General features: G+C 42.4%; 1 protein-coding gene across 4 annotated transcripts in view; it reads left to right on the forward strand.

Moving 5' to 3' along the window:
* Positions 1-13578, forward strand: part of jmjd1cb (jumonji domain containing 1Cb) — a 224342-nt gene that overhangs the window by 139099 nt on the left and 71665 nt on the right. For all 4 annotated transcript variants that reach the window (XM_030400883.1, XM_030400880.1, XM_030400881.1 and 1 more), the window contains one exon: positions 6115-6228. Coding sequence is in view for 2 of the 4 variants with exons in the window: in XM_030400880.1 (XP_030256740.1) it covers positions 6115-6228 (114 nt within the window). In the remaining 2 variants the exon portion in view is untranslated. The remainder of the gene's footprint in view (positions 1-6114; positions 6229-13578) is intronic.

Raw genomic sequence — 13578 nt, forward strand, 5'->3', positions numbered from 1 at the left:
GAATCAGGGACCAACTTATTACAATGTTGCATGTTGCCTCGAGTTTGGTTTGTGTTCACACAGCAGCATTTACAAGTGGACCAAAATGTGTGATGCGCGAGGAAACTGCTCTCTAATTGGTCTGAATCTCGAAAACGAGGCAGCAATTCAGCTGAATTTAGCAATGAGCCGACAGGAAGTCAAGCACTGAAACAACAACATTATGACATCCGGTCACCAGAACACAAATGTCAAAAAAGGAGAGGCACCCAGCTGCAGTCAAGATGGCCGACAAGGGCACCGCCATATATCCAATCCATACCGGAAGTCCCAACCGGAAGTTGGTTAATCACCAAAATAAAACCAAAATAAAAGCCGCCATTTATCCAATCCATACCGGAAGTCTCAAGCGGAAGTTAGTTAATCACCAAATTAAAACCAAAATAAAAGCCCAAACAATCTCTCTAAACGTGCCTATTTTTTTAATTTGCATTTCGTATAGAGCTTGGCAACGTGCCGCAGTGTCGGGCGCCATCCTCGTTGCGAGACGCTAGAGCAAGAGTGAGAGAGAGAGAGCTCTCGATAATCATATCTAACTATGTAACGAGGAAAGAATGAATGTATGTCTTCATTACACTGCAGGGATCGAAATTAGCACCCGCCATCCGCCAAATGCGGGGGAATTTGTGTGCTGGCGCCTGGTGGGTGAATTGAATCAGTTTACCAACAACTGTGACGGATTAATTCCAGTCAGATCTGATCCAATTAATCTTAATGATCTATATCTTGGTTAAGGCATAACAGTGCGCTTTACACGCCCCAAGAGTTAGATCCTGTCAAATTATGTTTCTGATTCGACCAAAGTGTCAGCTGGACTTTAGAAGGCCGGAAATCCACAACTACTTGAACGGCCGTAAGCGGTCATTTGGACCGCTAGATTTTAAACTCTATAATCTCTCATGTAAATACCCGATTGAGTGATGAATGCATTCATTATGTCATGATATATTTTTCATTAACGAAATTACACCAAAATGTACATTTTAACAAGTTTAATTATAGGCCTACATTTATTAATAACATAGTAAACCGTTATTTTTGCATATTTACACAAGAATTTAATAGAGAAAAGTTAGAACAGTTAAAAGTAACTTATTTGATTATGAGTGATTTTATAATAATATATAAGTTAAAAATATATAATAATCGAAAAAGCTGGAAACGAGCTGATCTCAAACAAAAGAAGAGCCATTGTGATCACTGCTCTCCTCACAGTCACCACACACGGGCTTGTGGCATTTCAAGTGTCCGATGTTTGGTTCAGTTTGCAGCTCTTTCGGACCGGCACTGCCTCCGTGTCCGTGTCTGCTGCTGCTGCAGTGGTTGCTTCCGCTGCTGCCCACCTTGTGCAGAATGCCGCGGCTGCTTTCCCCTCCACGTATTCTGCCCTCAGCTCCTCTGCCAACTGCTGCAGGACTTTCCTCCGGGCTCTCCTACTGCTGGTGCTCCTTAAATAAGATGCGGGCATTGATCCCAGCCAGGTCGAGGATGTTATAGAAGACCGCCACTGGCTATCTTTCCGCCTTTGACAGAGCACTCCCTCGCATCTGGTCCGGGACGTCCACGCCGTACTTGGTGTTGTTGTAGTAAATCACAGACTCTGGTGTGCCTTCGCCCCACTAAAGGTGCCAACACCTGTGTGCAGGTGCTCAGGATGCAGACATTCTTCCTTGGCTGGTACACAGTCAGAGTTGCATCATTTCAGCACTTCGTATTGTGAACAGTTCCGCTCGCTGTTTCATGGAGGGAGGAACTCCCGTGGTTGTTTGCCCATGGTGCCAAACAAGCTATTTAATACAACTAGCTATATAATTATTAACTCACAAGTAAATTCACAAAGAGGCACAGCTGGATACCACTAACACAGTTAGTGACAAGAGAGACAATGAAAGCAGCAAACCACGCGAAAAATGGAACAATGAAACCACGCGAAGTGATGTGTGGTCAGTTTGACCGCTTATGGCCGAAATAGGTTAACATAGGATCATATTTTGTGTAATTTAGGCTATATAAAAACTATTCCAAATTAAAATACAGACACTTTTAGGAAAAGTCATGTAACAGCGGTATTGCATTTTTTCAGTGTTGTATTTTCTCTATCAGTGTTGATGTTTTCCTCAGTTCCTAATATATAGGCTACAATTAATGAAAATAAATTAAATGTTAAATAAACTTTATTTAACATGGTAGATCCCTTTGTATTGTTTTTCATATGCAGTTATGGTGCAACATTTTGAATTGGGACATTGAGATTAATGGGTAATGGTGGTAAGGACTTGGTGTTTAATAGCTGAACAGTGGTAGTTGGCCCATATCATTTCCTGATATGGACTGACACCGGCCCCCCACCACAGGAAGGAAAGTTGATGTGGCCCCCACCGAAAAAAGTTTGGGGACCCCTGCTGTAAATCATTGGTGGTGATACAGTGCAAGGACTGTATTGCCCAGATATTATACAGGATCTTGTTTGCAGGAAGCTGGCATGCTCTCCCCGTCTTTCCTGTATATGGCCGAGCCTGTTTACCAGAGGATGCTTTCATTAAGCACAGTACAGACTACCCACACATTGTTTGCTCAAAAGCATAATAAAGAAACTAAGCTAAAAGACATCAGTCTAGCTTGTCGTTTCCTCACCCACCAGGGATCTTCAGGGATGAGGGGGGCATCATGAGCAACACAGTGGCCACAGACAAGTGTGATGCAACAGAACGGGGAGTTCCTGGGTCTGGAGATGTCTTCATTTTTATGTGCAACTATTAAATTACAGTGTTGGCCTTATTTTTCAGCTCTAGCGTGAATGATATGTGAGCAGCCCCCCACATACACATATATACTCACACACACACAAACGTTGTATTTGTGTTTAATAACCGTAATATTAATATTTACAATCAATATTAATTGTAAATCAATGAAACAGTCACATAAATTAACATTTACCATGTACTAATTTGATAGTAAGTATGACATTTGTTGTGACCGTTTTATCAATTCTCTATTTAATTTGAGAATTCAGTTTATTTATTCTTAGTTATTCTTCAGTCCTATTGTTTGTGTGTGTGTGTGTGTGTGTGTGTGTGTGTGTGTGTGTGCCGCCTACCACCACCACACAAACATAATATTCACATTTTTATTCATAACGTTGATATTGAAACTAAATCCATGAAATGTTAACATTATAAGTTAGTGATTATTATAGGCTTCTAACTAACTTCTGAGTAAAGTCGTGGCGAGACATTTTACTAATCAATTATACCATTACGATAAACATGTAAATGCACAAAATGCATAGAATTATGTTATGTGTTAACCATACAGTCTATGGTTAAACGTACGTGTTTATTAAGCTTTTATTTTGGTGATTAACTAACTTCCGCTTAAGACTTCCGGTATGGATTGGCTAAATGGCGGCTTTTATTTTGGTGATTAACCAACTTCCGGTTTTGACTTCCAGTATGGATTGGATATATGGCGGCGCCCTGGTCGGCCATCTTGACTGCAGATGGGTAATCTTGGGGGAGAGAGAGGAAAAAAGAGACAACCACAAGCTCTCCTGCTAGACCTTCGGTCAGGAACACTTCGTGTTGTTGTTTTTATGACACAGACCTATAACTGCGGTCTCGAGTGATCATGTGATTATCGCGGTATTAGCCTCGCGACGCCAGCTGTCTACTGTACTGCGCCGTGTCCGACTCAAAACGCAACCGGGGGTTACCGGACGGCGGGGCAAAACACCTGATATTAGGGCCGTAACGCAGCGGACACGTATCCAGTGGAAATTTGGGGTTAAGCACTGATGCTTCCTGCAGTTGGGTCGGATCGAGGTTGGAACATGTTCTCACCACTGTGCCAGAGTTTGTTTGGAACAGGACCGAGACCACCTCTTCACAAAGGTCTCGGTCCGGTTGTTTTGGTCCGCACCCGAGTGCGATTGATGTGTTCACACCTTCCCAAACGAAGTGCACCAAGGGGGTAAACGCTCCAGGGTTCGATTCAACCGAACTAAACAAGACAGGTGTGAAAACGCCCTAAGGATGCAATGCATAATAAAGTCTACCGTGGTGTAGATTACTGTCAAATCAGTTTGAGTCACATACTGTAGCTAACATCCTTTATTTTCCTTTTTGTCAACAGACCTAACAGAGGAAAGACCTGTTATTGAGCTTTTCTTCATGTGCTCAAACGCATCTGAGGAAGGCTTCAGAATCATTGTCTTATGTTCTGATGGCATATTTACTACCATTTTTATGTCTTGAAGTGTGTGTGTGTGTGTGTGTGTAGACACAGTTGAGTCATTCTCTATTCCCAAGGTCTGTCTGTTCTGTATCCTTTCAGCACAGCCTTACCAGCCTACTGTGCCCTCAGTGGTTGTCATGGTAACAAGCCTATTTAATTTGTTCTGTATGAACACTGTCAACCTCACCAAGATCCCATCATGCATCTGAACTGCCTCTACCATTGATCAGGTGCAGTGGAGACTCTCGCCTCCTCTAATGGCTTATGAGACAGCTTCTGTGCACTGCTACATTCAGTTTCTTTTCCTTAAACGAGTCAAAGGCTATTATATCTAATGATAGAATTTCCCTTGGACTATTGAAACTTCGTGGTTAAGCATGGTGTTGGACATCATAATCTTGGTTTCAAAACCTGGGTACACCCTGAGTGGGCATTCACACCAAAAACAGCCTTGAGTTTACAGAAATGCTTGTGTTGGTTCAGGTACTGTACAGGTGAGGAAGTAGGATTCAGGATGTCCCGTTTTAGAGACAGAACAAGAGTTTGAAGATTTATCAAAGGCCAAATTCCTGGAGGAGCAGTGGATGGCTGTTGTATGATGCCTGGTGACTTGGTCAAGGACTCTGACCAGATAATTAACCTAATATACATGTTTTCATGGTGGGGGACCTTCTTATGGTGGGGCAGCGGTGCTACACACTATACCACCATGCTGTTATCACAGCAGCAATTATTTTCCAATAATTTTATAATACAGTCTTCATGTTCATCTATCAGGAGCAGAATGGATGTTGTTGTGGTGCAGCTTTTTGCCCTGCGATTTCAGAGAGGAGTTAGTTTGCATGTTACCCTGTTCACTATCAGTGCAGTGTTCTAACAATGCTCCTAAATGGGTCAAGACTCAGTCTTACTGCCAAGGTGGACAAAAGTGACTTTCACACTTCAAAATAAATCCAAGTAATTTCCACAAAGATGTTCAGTGGTGTGGGGTTGTTCAGGATGCTGCTTCCACTGGGGGCTGGAAATTTGATATAGACAGACAGAAATAGAGCTGCACACACACACTATCATGTTTTGCTTGCACACATAATATGCTCCTGCCTCCTGTGTGTGTGTGTGTGTGTGTGTGCGCGCGCGCTCATGCGTGTGTAAGGGAGGGGGGTCACACGGTCATGTTTCTTACCTCTAATCTCCCATCTCTCTATCAGTCTGACCTTGTTATGTAACCATAAATCACAGCAGCACCAACTCCTGCTACACATGCACTTGCCTCCTGCTGTGGCTCTTTTCTGTTGCTGAATTTGTACAATGTAGTTTGACTGATAAAATAGAAAATATTAAGTGATGTTAAGAAACATGAGGACAGCCTGTTCAGCTGTAAACAGTGTGATCGAACTACAATCACATCAGTTCACAGATATGAAGAGGAAACATGGAAGCCAGTGCAGCCTGGTCTCTGTGTTGTGCTGTAACAGCTGAGCTCAGGCCTGACAGACATCAGCAGAGTGTGTGCGAGTGCGTGTGTGTGTGTATGTGTGTGTGTGTGTGTGAAAGAGGCAACATCAAAGTGGAGTGTACTCCCTTTGAACTGTCAGACTTCCTCTACTTAATCATTTATTCATCACTCTTGAGCTCTCCTTCCATCCCATGCTCTGTCTTTTCCTCCTCCATCCCTTTCACCCTCTCTGCCTGGCTTCATCATGTCTTCACTGGTGCTTTGTAAATGTAGATCAGCTTCCTCACAGAAACAAGTTAGCTGTCCTGCCGTGGATATCATTATGTTATTGTGTAATTGTTGTTGTGCTGTTGTTGACCATGTTGTGTGTTTTGTGTGTGCAGGCGTTTAAGCCAGTGGTTGGGAAGAGCCTGTTGTCACCAGTAACAGCAGTGGAATTTTTGTTGGACCGACAGTTGGATTTCCTGTCTGACCATTCAGCATACCAACCATATCAGGTAAGAATCACTCTCACATACGCACACACACACACACACACACGCATACACACACACACACACACACACACACACACACACACACACACACACACATACGTGTAAATACACCAAATTAATCATTAAGCCAATTTCAAATAGCTTGCTGTGCTTGATAACTGATATTATTTGTAACTAACGGACTGGAGGACATTCTGGGAAGTTTACTTATATGGTAAGAGTGAGATGAGAAGATTGATACAACTCTCACAGCAGCTTGGTGAATATGAGGCTATTGCCAGCAGCCAGTTAGCTCAGTTTAACAATGATAGAGTGTTGTTTTACAGATTATTATCCAAACCAGTTTAATTAAAGCTTTTTCTAGAAAAAAAATAAACCGGAATGATGAATACTTATAAAAAGTATCCAAGCAGCTCACGATTTAACTGTTCTCCACCACTTTGGCTTCAGAACATTGTCAACTATCATTACTGACACCGAAGCACATCTCTCTATAAAAGCAAATAACCTCTGTCTGTCTGTCTGTCTGTGTGTGTGTGTCTGTGTGTGTGTGTGTGTGTGTGTGTGTATGTGTGTATTCCTCAAATATCTCTGCGGATCAGGATCAGACTGACCTGAGAGTTTCAACATGGCTGCTGCATGGTTCAAGGGTCTGCTATTTCGCATTTGTTTGGCCTGCAATAATACCGTTAATAAATTATTTCATAAATGCTTTACAAATTCCACGAGCATTGTCCACCGGAGCCACTACAGTCACGTGCGCACCAGAGCCAATCACTGCAGAGCCCACCGCGACCCCCAACCTTAAGAAACAAGCAGATTTATACCTGCAGCGGCGCGAGCTGGACCGGGATTTTGCCGGCGGTTCGGTCCCGTTCTGTTCTGTGCATCTAAACTGACTGTTGTGGATTAATGAGACTAAAAGAGTCCGGACCGAGTCTGTTCAAGTCTGAGGAGATCTGGAGATGCGCGGACAACAAAGTGGAATCGGAATCTGTGGATGTTCGTGTGTAGCTAGCGGCTAGCAGCTAGCTGCACACCTCCCGAAGCGACAGACTGGAAGCATCGGCACGTCCAAAACCAGACCTAGGGTAAATAATGTCCACCACGCTTTTTCGCGAACATCGCCGTCATGTTTGCTTTGTGTCTGGTGCAGGAAGAAACGGTAAAAACGGGCTTTTGTCACGAAAGTGTCCAAGCAGCAAGTTTGGTTGTTGAGGAACAGGAAGTTGTGGGAGGGACCTAGGCGGATGATTGACATGCAACAACGGTGTGTGTGAGAGTTGAGAGATTTGTGACATTTAGCGTGTTTGGAGTGTGTAGTTAGTGTGTTATGTAGTGTTTGGTGTAGTGTGTTTAGTGAGTAGTGGAGTCGTTTTTTTTGTTTAATGAGTCAGAATAATGAGGAGAAGCTGAATGTGGAGCAGGCAGTGCAGCTCTTCATTCAGCTGGAAGGAGCACAGGCAGACCTGAGCATTGCCTGCATTTAAATGTAAATAGTTACATATAACTTTGTACATTTTTTAAATGTATGTACACATTTAGATAAACAACAATTTATATTTGCATTATAAGTAAAAAATAAAAATAAAAAATGGATTGTTAAACATATTTGTGGTTTTCACAGTAAAAAAATCTAACTTTTTCTACTCGGATTTCATGTTTTTTTTGTGATTTTAGGTCCATTGTGTTGATACAGTTTGTCAAAATAAAAAAAATAACTGTACAGTCACACATGTGAGGTTGTGCTGAAAATAATGACACCAAGTAAATAGCTTTTAAGATGAAATATAATGGCAAAATCAAAAATAGTCAAACGGCCAATTATACCCTGGAATATCAGATTTCACAACAAACCTAAATATCCCTGACGTCCCACCTTCAAACACAGCCTCATTTGGCCATCCATGAAAAAGTTCCTTAACCTCCCACTTTTTTATAGGAATACACTTTTCTTACGGGCACTGCACTAGTATGCTTGATGTGAATGGAGTGAAACTGAAGTACGATAGCAGTAGCAGTTATTTAGCAGTAATGAGCTTTTTTTGGTTGTGCTGTCTCATAATCCTGGTTTTAGTTTCAGAGCAGTTAGCACTATGAGAAACAAAAAAAAAAAATTGAAGCTACCTGTTGTCTTGATGCAAATAAAAGATGTATGTTGCCCGAAAAGAGACTATGAATATGTTGCCTTTTGGCAGATGTACACATTGTAATGGGATCTCATTTGGTAATGAAGAATTAGTCATTCACAATTAGTTCTAGGCTTGATACTGCAGCCACGGAGTGCTGTTGGCCTTAGAGAGTAGCCAGGGTCGGGCACTGTGGTCCCTATGGATGTGTCCTCTGAGTGGGTTTACACATGACTGCTCACTACTAACTCATACAGTATGCACATGAATCCACCGAAATTCACACTGATTAACACACAGACGCACTGTCAAAAATGTAGCACAACAATTGGCAATAATTCACAGGGTTGCATATTTCTGTGTGTGTGTGCGTGCGTGCGTGCGTGTCAGCGTCAAGCGCTATGCAGCTGAACACAGCTTGTTGTATTGTGCTGGCTGGAACACTGTGTTCCACTCAGTGTCAACCAGATGGGAAGACTGTGTTCTGCACTCTCACCATCAGTCATCAGTTTGTTCAAACACAAAGAGAGAGAGTCTATTTTTATTTTTTATTTTGTTTGTAGCCAATCAGAAGTCAGATCCACTGTTGCCTTGTCCTCTGGTGACTCATGTGTTGAATCTGTGCAGTAGTTTCTGCGGCTGTCCGCTGTGGCTGCTGCACTGATAGATTGAGCTACCACTAATGTTCCCCTCTTTCTAAACAGATGTGATTAACACTTGAACGTTGCACTTTGGTGCTAGCAAAACATTTATGATATTCTAGGAACTTGGTAGTATAACCGGAAGCTGCTCTGGTGAATTCTCTTTAGCTGGATTGTCATGACACCAACGTGATTTGAAAGTTTAAGTTGTATATGTTCATTAGTCACAGAAATCCTGAGGAAAACCATGGGGCATTGCAAACTGTGGTCTCCAGAAAGTGTTGGGCAAGGAAGAAAATCAACAGCAGACTGCTTAATGGCATTTGAAGGTCTAAAAGGCTACAATTTCTAGACCACTGGAGAACTTGTAGATACCAGTCAGAACTTTATACACAATATTTTAGACCTGATGAAGTACTTGAGTAAACTTCTGCAGGATCGGGATCGGGATTCACTGATGGGGATCAGTTATTTTGAATGTGGACCCAAGCCCAATTATTTTATTTTTTTTACGTCAGTAACAATTTGTGGTAGAACGAATATAAAAAAAACAAACACTCAGTTATAAAACGAGTTCACTCAAGCAATACAGGCAAAGGCACCAAAGCAACAGTCACTTGTGGATACTCTGAAAAGGAAATATCCTCGAGACAGCAACATGGAAAAAAAATGTAACAGAGAAGGTAACTGAATTCATTGCTCTGGATAACCAGCTCATCTCCATGGTAGAGAATCAGGGTTTTCTTTGTCACCTAGAATTTTTTGAATCCCTGGAATGCCCTATGATCTCGGCATAACATTACATTTACTCCACTTTCGAGTTACAACGTGCAGGTATGCGCACTAGTTTTGTGGGTTCCATACAGCAGAGCATGTAAAACAGGCACTCGAGGAGATGCTGAATGCGTGTGAAATAGACAAGCAACGCGTCCACATGATTTTATGTAACAACGTAAGGAATGTGTAAAAAAGCAATGGATGATATGGAGGTACCAAGCGTTGGCTGCATCTCGCACACACTTCAGCTGGCTGCACATGAGGGTCTGCTGTCACAGTGCAGTGTCACAGACTCACATGCTAACACAAGGAAGGTGGTTGGCTAATGTTGCAATTGCATAATGCAGAATAAGTAAGAGCCATATGAAAGTATATAGTAGAGCTGCACGATGTATTGTTTGAGCGTCGTCATCGTGATGTACGTGTGTGCAATCGTCACATCGCGGAGCCTGCGATGTAGGACGCAAATTAACTCATCTAATTTCAAGGGTGCCTGACACACACTTGGCATGCAGAGTCTGCATGCGCAGCGATCCACCAATCACATTAGTTCTTAGTCAAGCAGACCATGCCCCTGCACATGGAGTGAGTAACTGGTAACAACATTGAAAAATGAGCAACGGACAAGAAAAAATAGCCAAAAACGAAGACTTGGTGCCAAAAGAAAAGCAGCTTCAGTTGTCAGGAATTATTTCGGCTACAAGAAGGATGATATTGACCAAACACGTCTTCTGTGTCGACAGTGTCTTCCATCTGTTGCCACAACGAGAGGTAACACAACTAATTTGTTTGACCATTTATGTCGGTACCACACAACAGAGTCCTGCACGGGTCTTATTTTGCAAACCCGCACCCGCCATACTTAAAACTGCATCTGACCCGTTTTCCGACAGTAGCACAAATTAAATTCCGCACTGACCTGCTATAAATTGATACCGACGCCCGACCGGCACCCGAAGGAAAATTAGATGGACGTCATTTTTTAAAATGAAAGTAAGCCAGCATGGGGAATGGGAGTTCTGGGAGGGCGCAAGCACGCATGAATGAGCTCATATGAAGTGTAAATGCATATCATTTTGAAATGCAACATAACATAAAGTGCTATTCAGGTCATCTGATGAAAATTCCTGTATTTTTTCATATCGCAATATATATCGCAGGGTTAAAAAAAATCGCAATGTTAGTTTTTTCCAATATCGTGCAGCCCTAGTATATAGGCTAAGTATCGGATCAGGGCTCGGTATCGGCCTGATACTAAATAGTAAAGGACTCGGATCGGTATTGGGGTAAAAAAAAAACTGATTCGGACATCCCTACAAAAAGATTTTGTATTCAGATCATATGATATCAATATTCATCTTGATCCAAATGAATTCACCATTTCTGTTGAGTGTGAAAATTCCCTTTAGTCTATGTTCATCATTGTTTTGTTGTGACAGATGACAATATAAACTGTTTGTGTGTCACATACATCAGAGCTAAAGAGGGTCATCAGTAGAGGGCAAAAGGTAAATTACCTTTATTAACACTGTTATGATGATCATCTCAGCATAGTCATGCTCAGCTGCCACACTTTGGACTCTATATTACACCTGCCGCACAGCAGAGGCATGACGCAGTTGTCAGTTTCACGCCCAGCATCCAGATTGTGTACATAGCAAATGTACCTGTGCCCCCCTGTGCTTCTCTGGTCATGCTGGTCTTAAAAGGAGGTGTGGTTAGGCATGTATCTTGAGGCAGCAGAAAGGGAAAGCGCTAAAAAGCTGGTCTTAAGACAAGTTTCCTGCTATTTAAAGGACGCATTATTCAGATAGAAAAGTGGGCCTACATAGATGGGTTCATAATACACGTACACTCTGACTTTAAGATTAGACAGGCTGCCTGCACTTATTTTAAACGTTTCCATGCATGCAGTAATGTCACTATAACAAATATCTTGCAACATTTAAGGCCCGTGTCCACATAGTGTTTTTTTTTTTCTAGTAGAAAAGCACTTGCACTTAAGTTTTGATTGACAACTGCTAACGCTATGGCTCATGACATACGTTTACAACACACAGTGATAAATGCACCAGCAACATTTAGTGTACAGACTATCTGCTCCCACAAATGGACCTGTCTGTCTCTGTTGTTAGAGTTTCAGTCTGACAAAGCATAGGATAGACCAGCACGGCCAGAACAAGCTTCTCCCAAATTTTCTGGATTACCTCAAAAAGACATCATTTTCTCCAAGCAGCCACATGTTGCTGTGGATGCTCGCTCGTCATTATAAACATTTAAAAAAAGATGCTGGTGCTCTGAAAAAAACCCTGCTGACACAGGACCTTAAGTAGCAAAACAAAAGCTGAGGAGAAAACTCAATTTATATCTTCTGAAATATATAATCATTAGACAGGATCTCAAGATTTATCAGTAAGACAACTGCTTCACCCCAAACTATGATATGATAATTCAGTTAATTATCAGTGCTTTTTTCACATGATGTCAAAAGGAGTTATTGATGGGACAGATGATTTTGAAAGGGCAGAGACAGATGCTCCAGCAGCGAGGGATCCCATCCCTGTCCCTCAGCGAAAACAAGTGCCACTGTTTACCATTAAACAGCTGGTCCTAGCACACCTGGCTCTAAAGTGAGCCAAACACACAACCTCTTTTTACCATTCACCTTACTTTGTGCCTAGATTAGCCGCCCTTGAATTAGCAAAATTGACTTGGACACACTCCACACGCACTTTAGACCAAGAACCATAGACTGTTTAAACAGGACCCTACAGACACATCTAACCATGGCAGAGATATCACTGTTGAAGGTGATACATTTAACTAAAATGTCAGCCATACACTCAAACATTTTATTTAATTATGATATGATTCCATTTACCTTGATCTGTTTTTTTCAAATGGTAGAGCTCTTTTTGAAAAATAACTAACTAACCAATCACAAGTTGTTGCCAGACTGCACACCCAGAATACACATACCACCACTCCTACACTTTCCCAGCCCCCCATCAGCAGTAACTGCAGCCATCTGAAGTGAAAGGAAAGTGGGAGCCTCACTCTTGTCTGGCACGACTACTGCAGAGAGGTACACATACACACACACACGCACACACAGACTTGAGCAGCAGGCTGGCCCACTAAACAGTGACTTCATTGTACAGTTTATGCCAAACAGATTGTAGCCCCCTCCCTTTCCCTCCCTCCTCTTCCTCCCTCCGGTCTTCCTGTCCAACTGGAAAAACAGAGAGGGGAGTGGCCACGGCTTCACTGTGCTAAGTGTGTGTGAGAGAGTGTTTGAGTGTCAGACTGTTTTTATTACTCTGTGGGGTTCAAAGGTCTCCTGAAGAGAAGGCAGCTCTGTGTGAGCACTGGTGATTTAAGAATTTAGGAATCTGTGAGTGTTAGCAGACATCTGTGTACCTCTAATTTGTTGTGATGCATGGCCACTATACTACAAGTAAGGGAAAATGCCCGACGAGGAGGCAACTTCGCGGAGGCAACTGTCCTCCGCTCCGCGTCGTCCATTAAGTAAGGGATAATGCCCGACGAGGTGTCCATAAACAGAAGTTAATGGATGACGCGGAGGCCTAAGAACGCGTCGGACGGTTGCCTCCGCGAAGTCCATTAACTCCTGTTTATGGACACCTCGAAGGGCATTATCCCGCTTATACCATGGTCACTTGCCAAAGAAAATGCGTTTTACAATCAAAATATAAAGTTTTTCACAAGCCATAACTTGAGGGTTTGACTAATACCTGGAACAATCATTACTCTCCCGTAAGATTCCTTTGCAACGGAGACGT

The sequence above is a fragment of the Sparus aurata genome, chromosome 20, assembly GCF_900880675.1.
Source record: "Sparus aurata chromosome 20, fSpaAur1.1, whole genome shotgun sequence".
Classification (NCBI taxonomy): domain Eukaryota; kingdom Metazoa; phylum Chordata; class Actinopteri; order Spariformes; family Sparidae; genus Sparus; species Sparus aurata.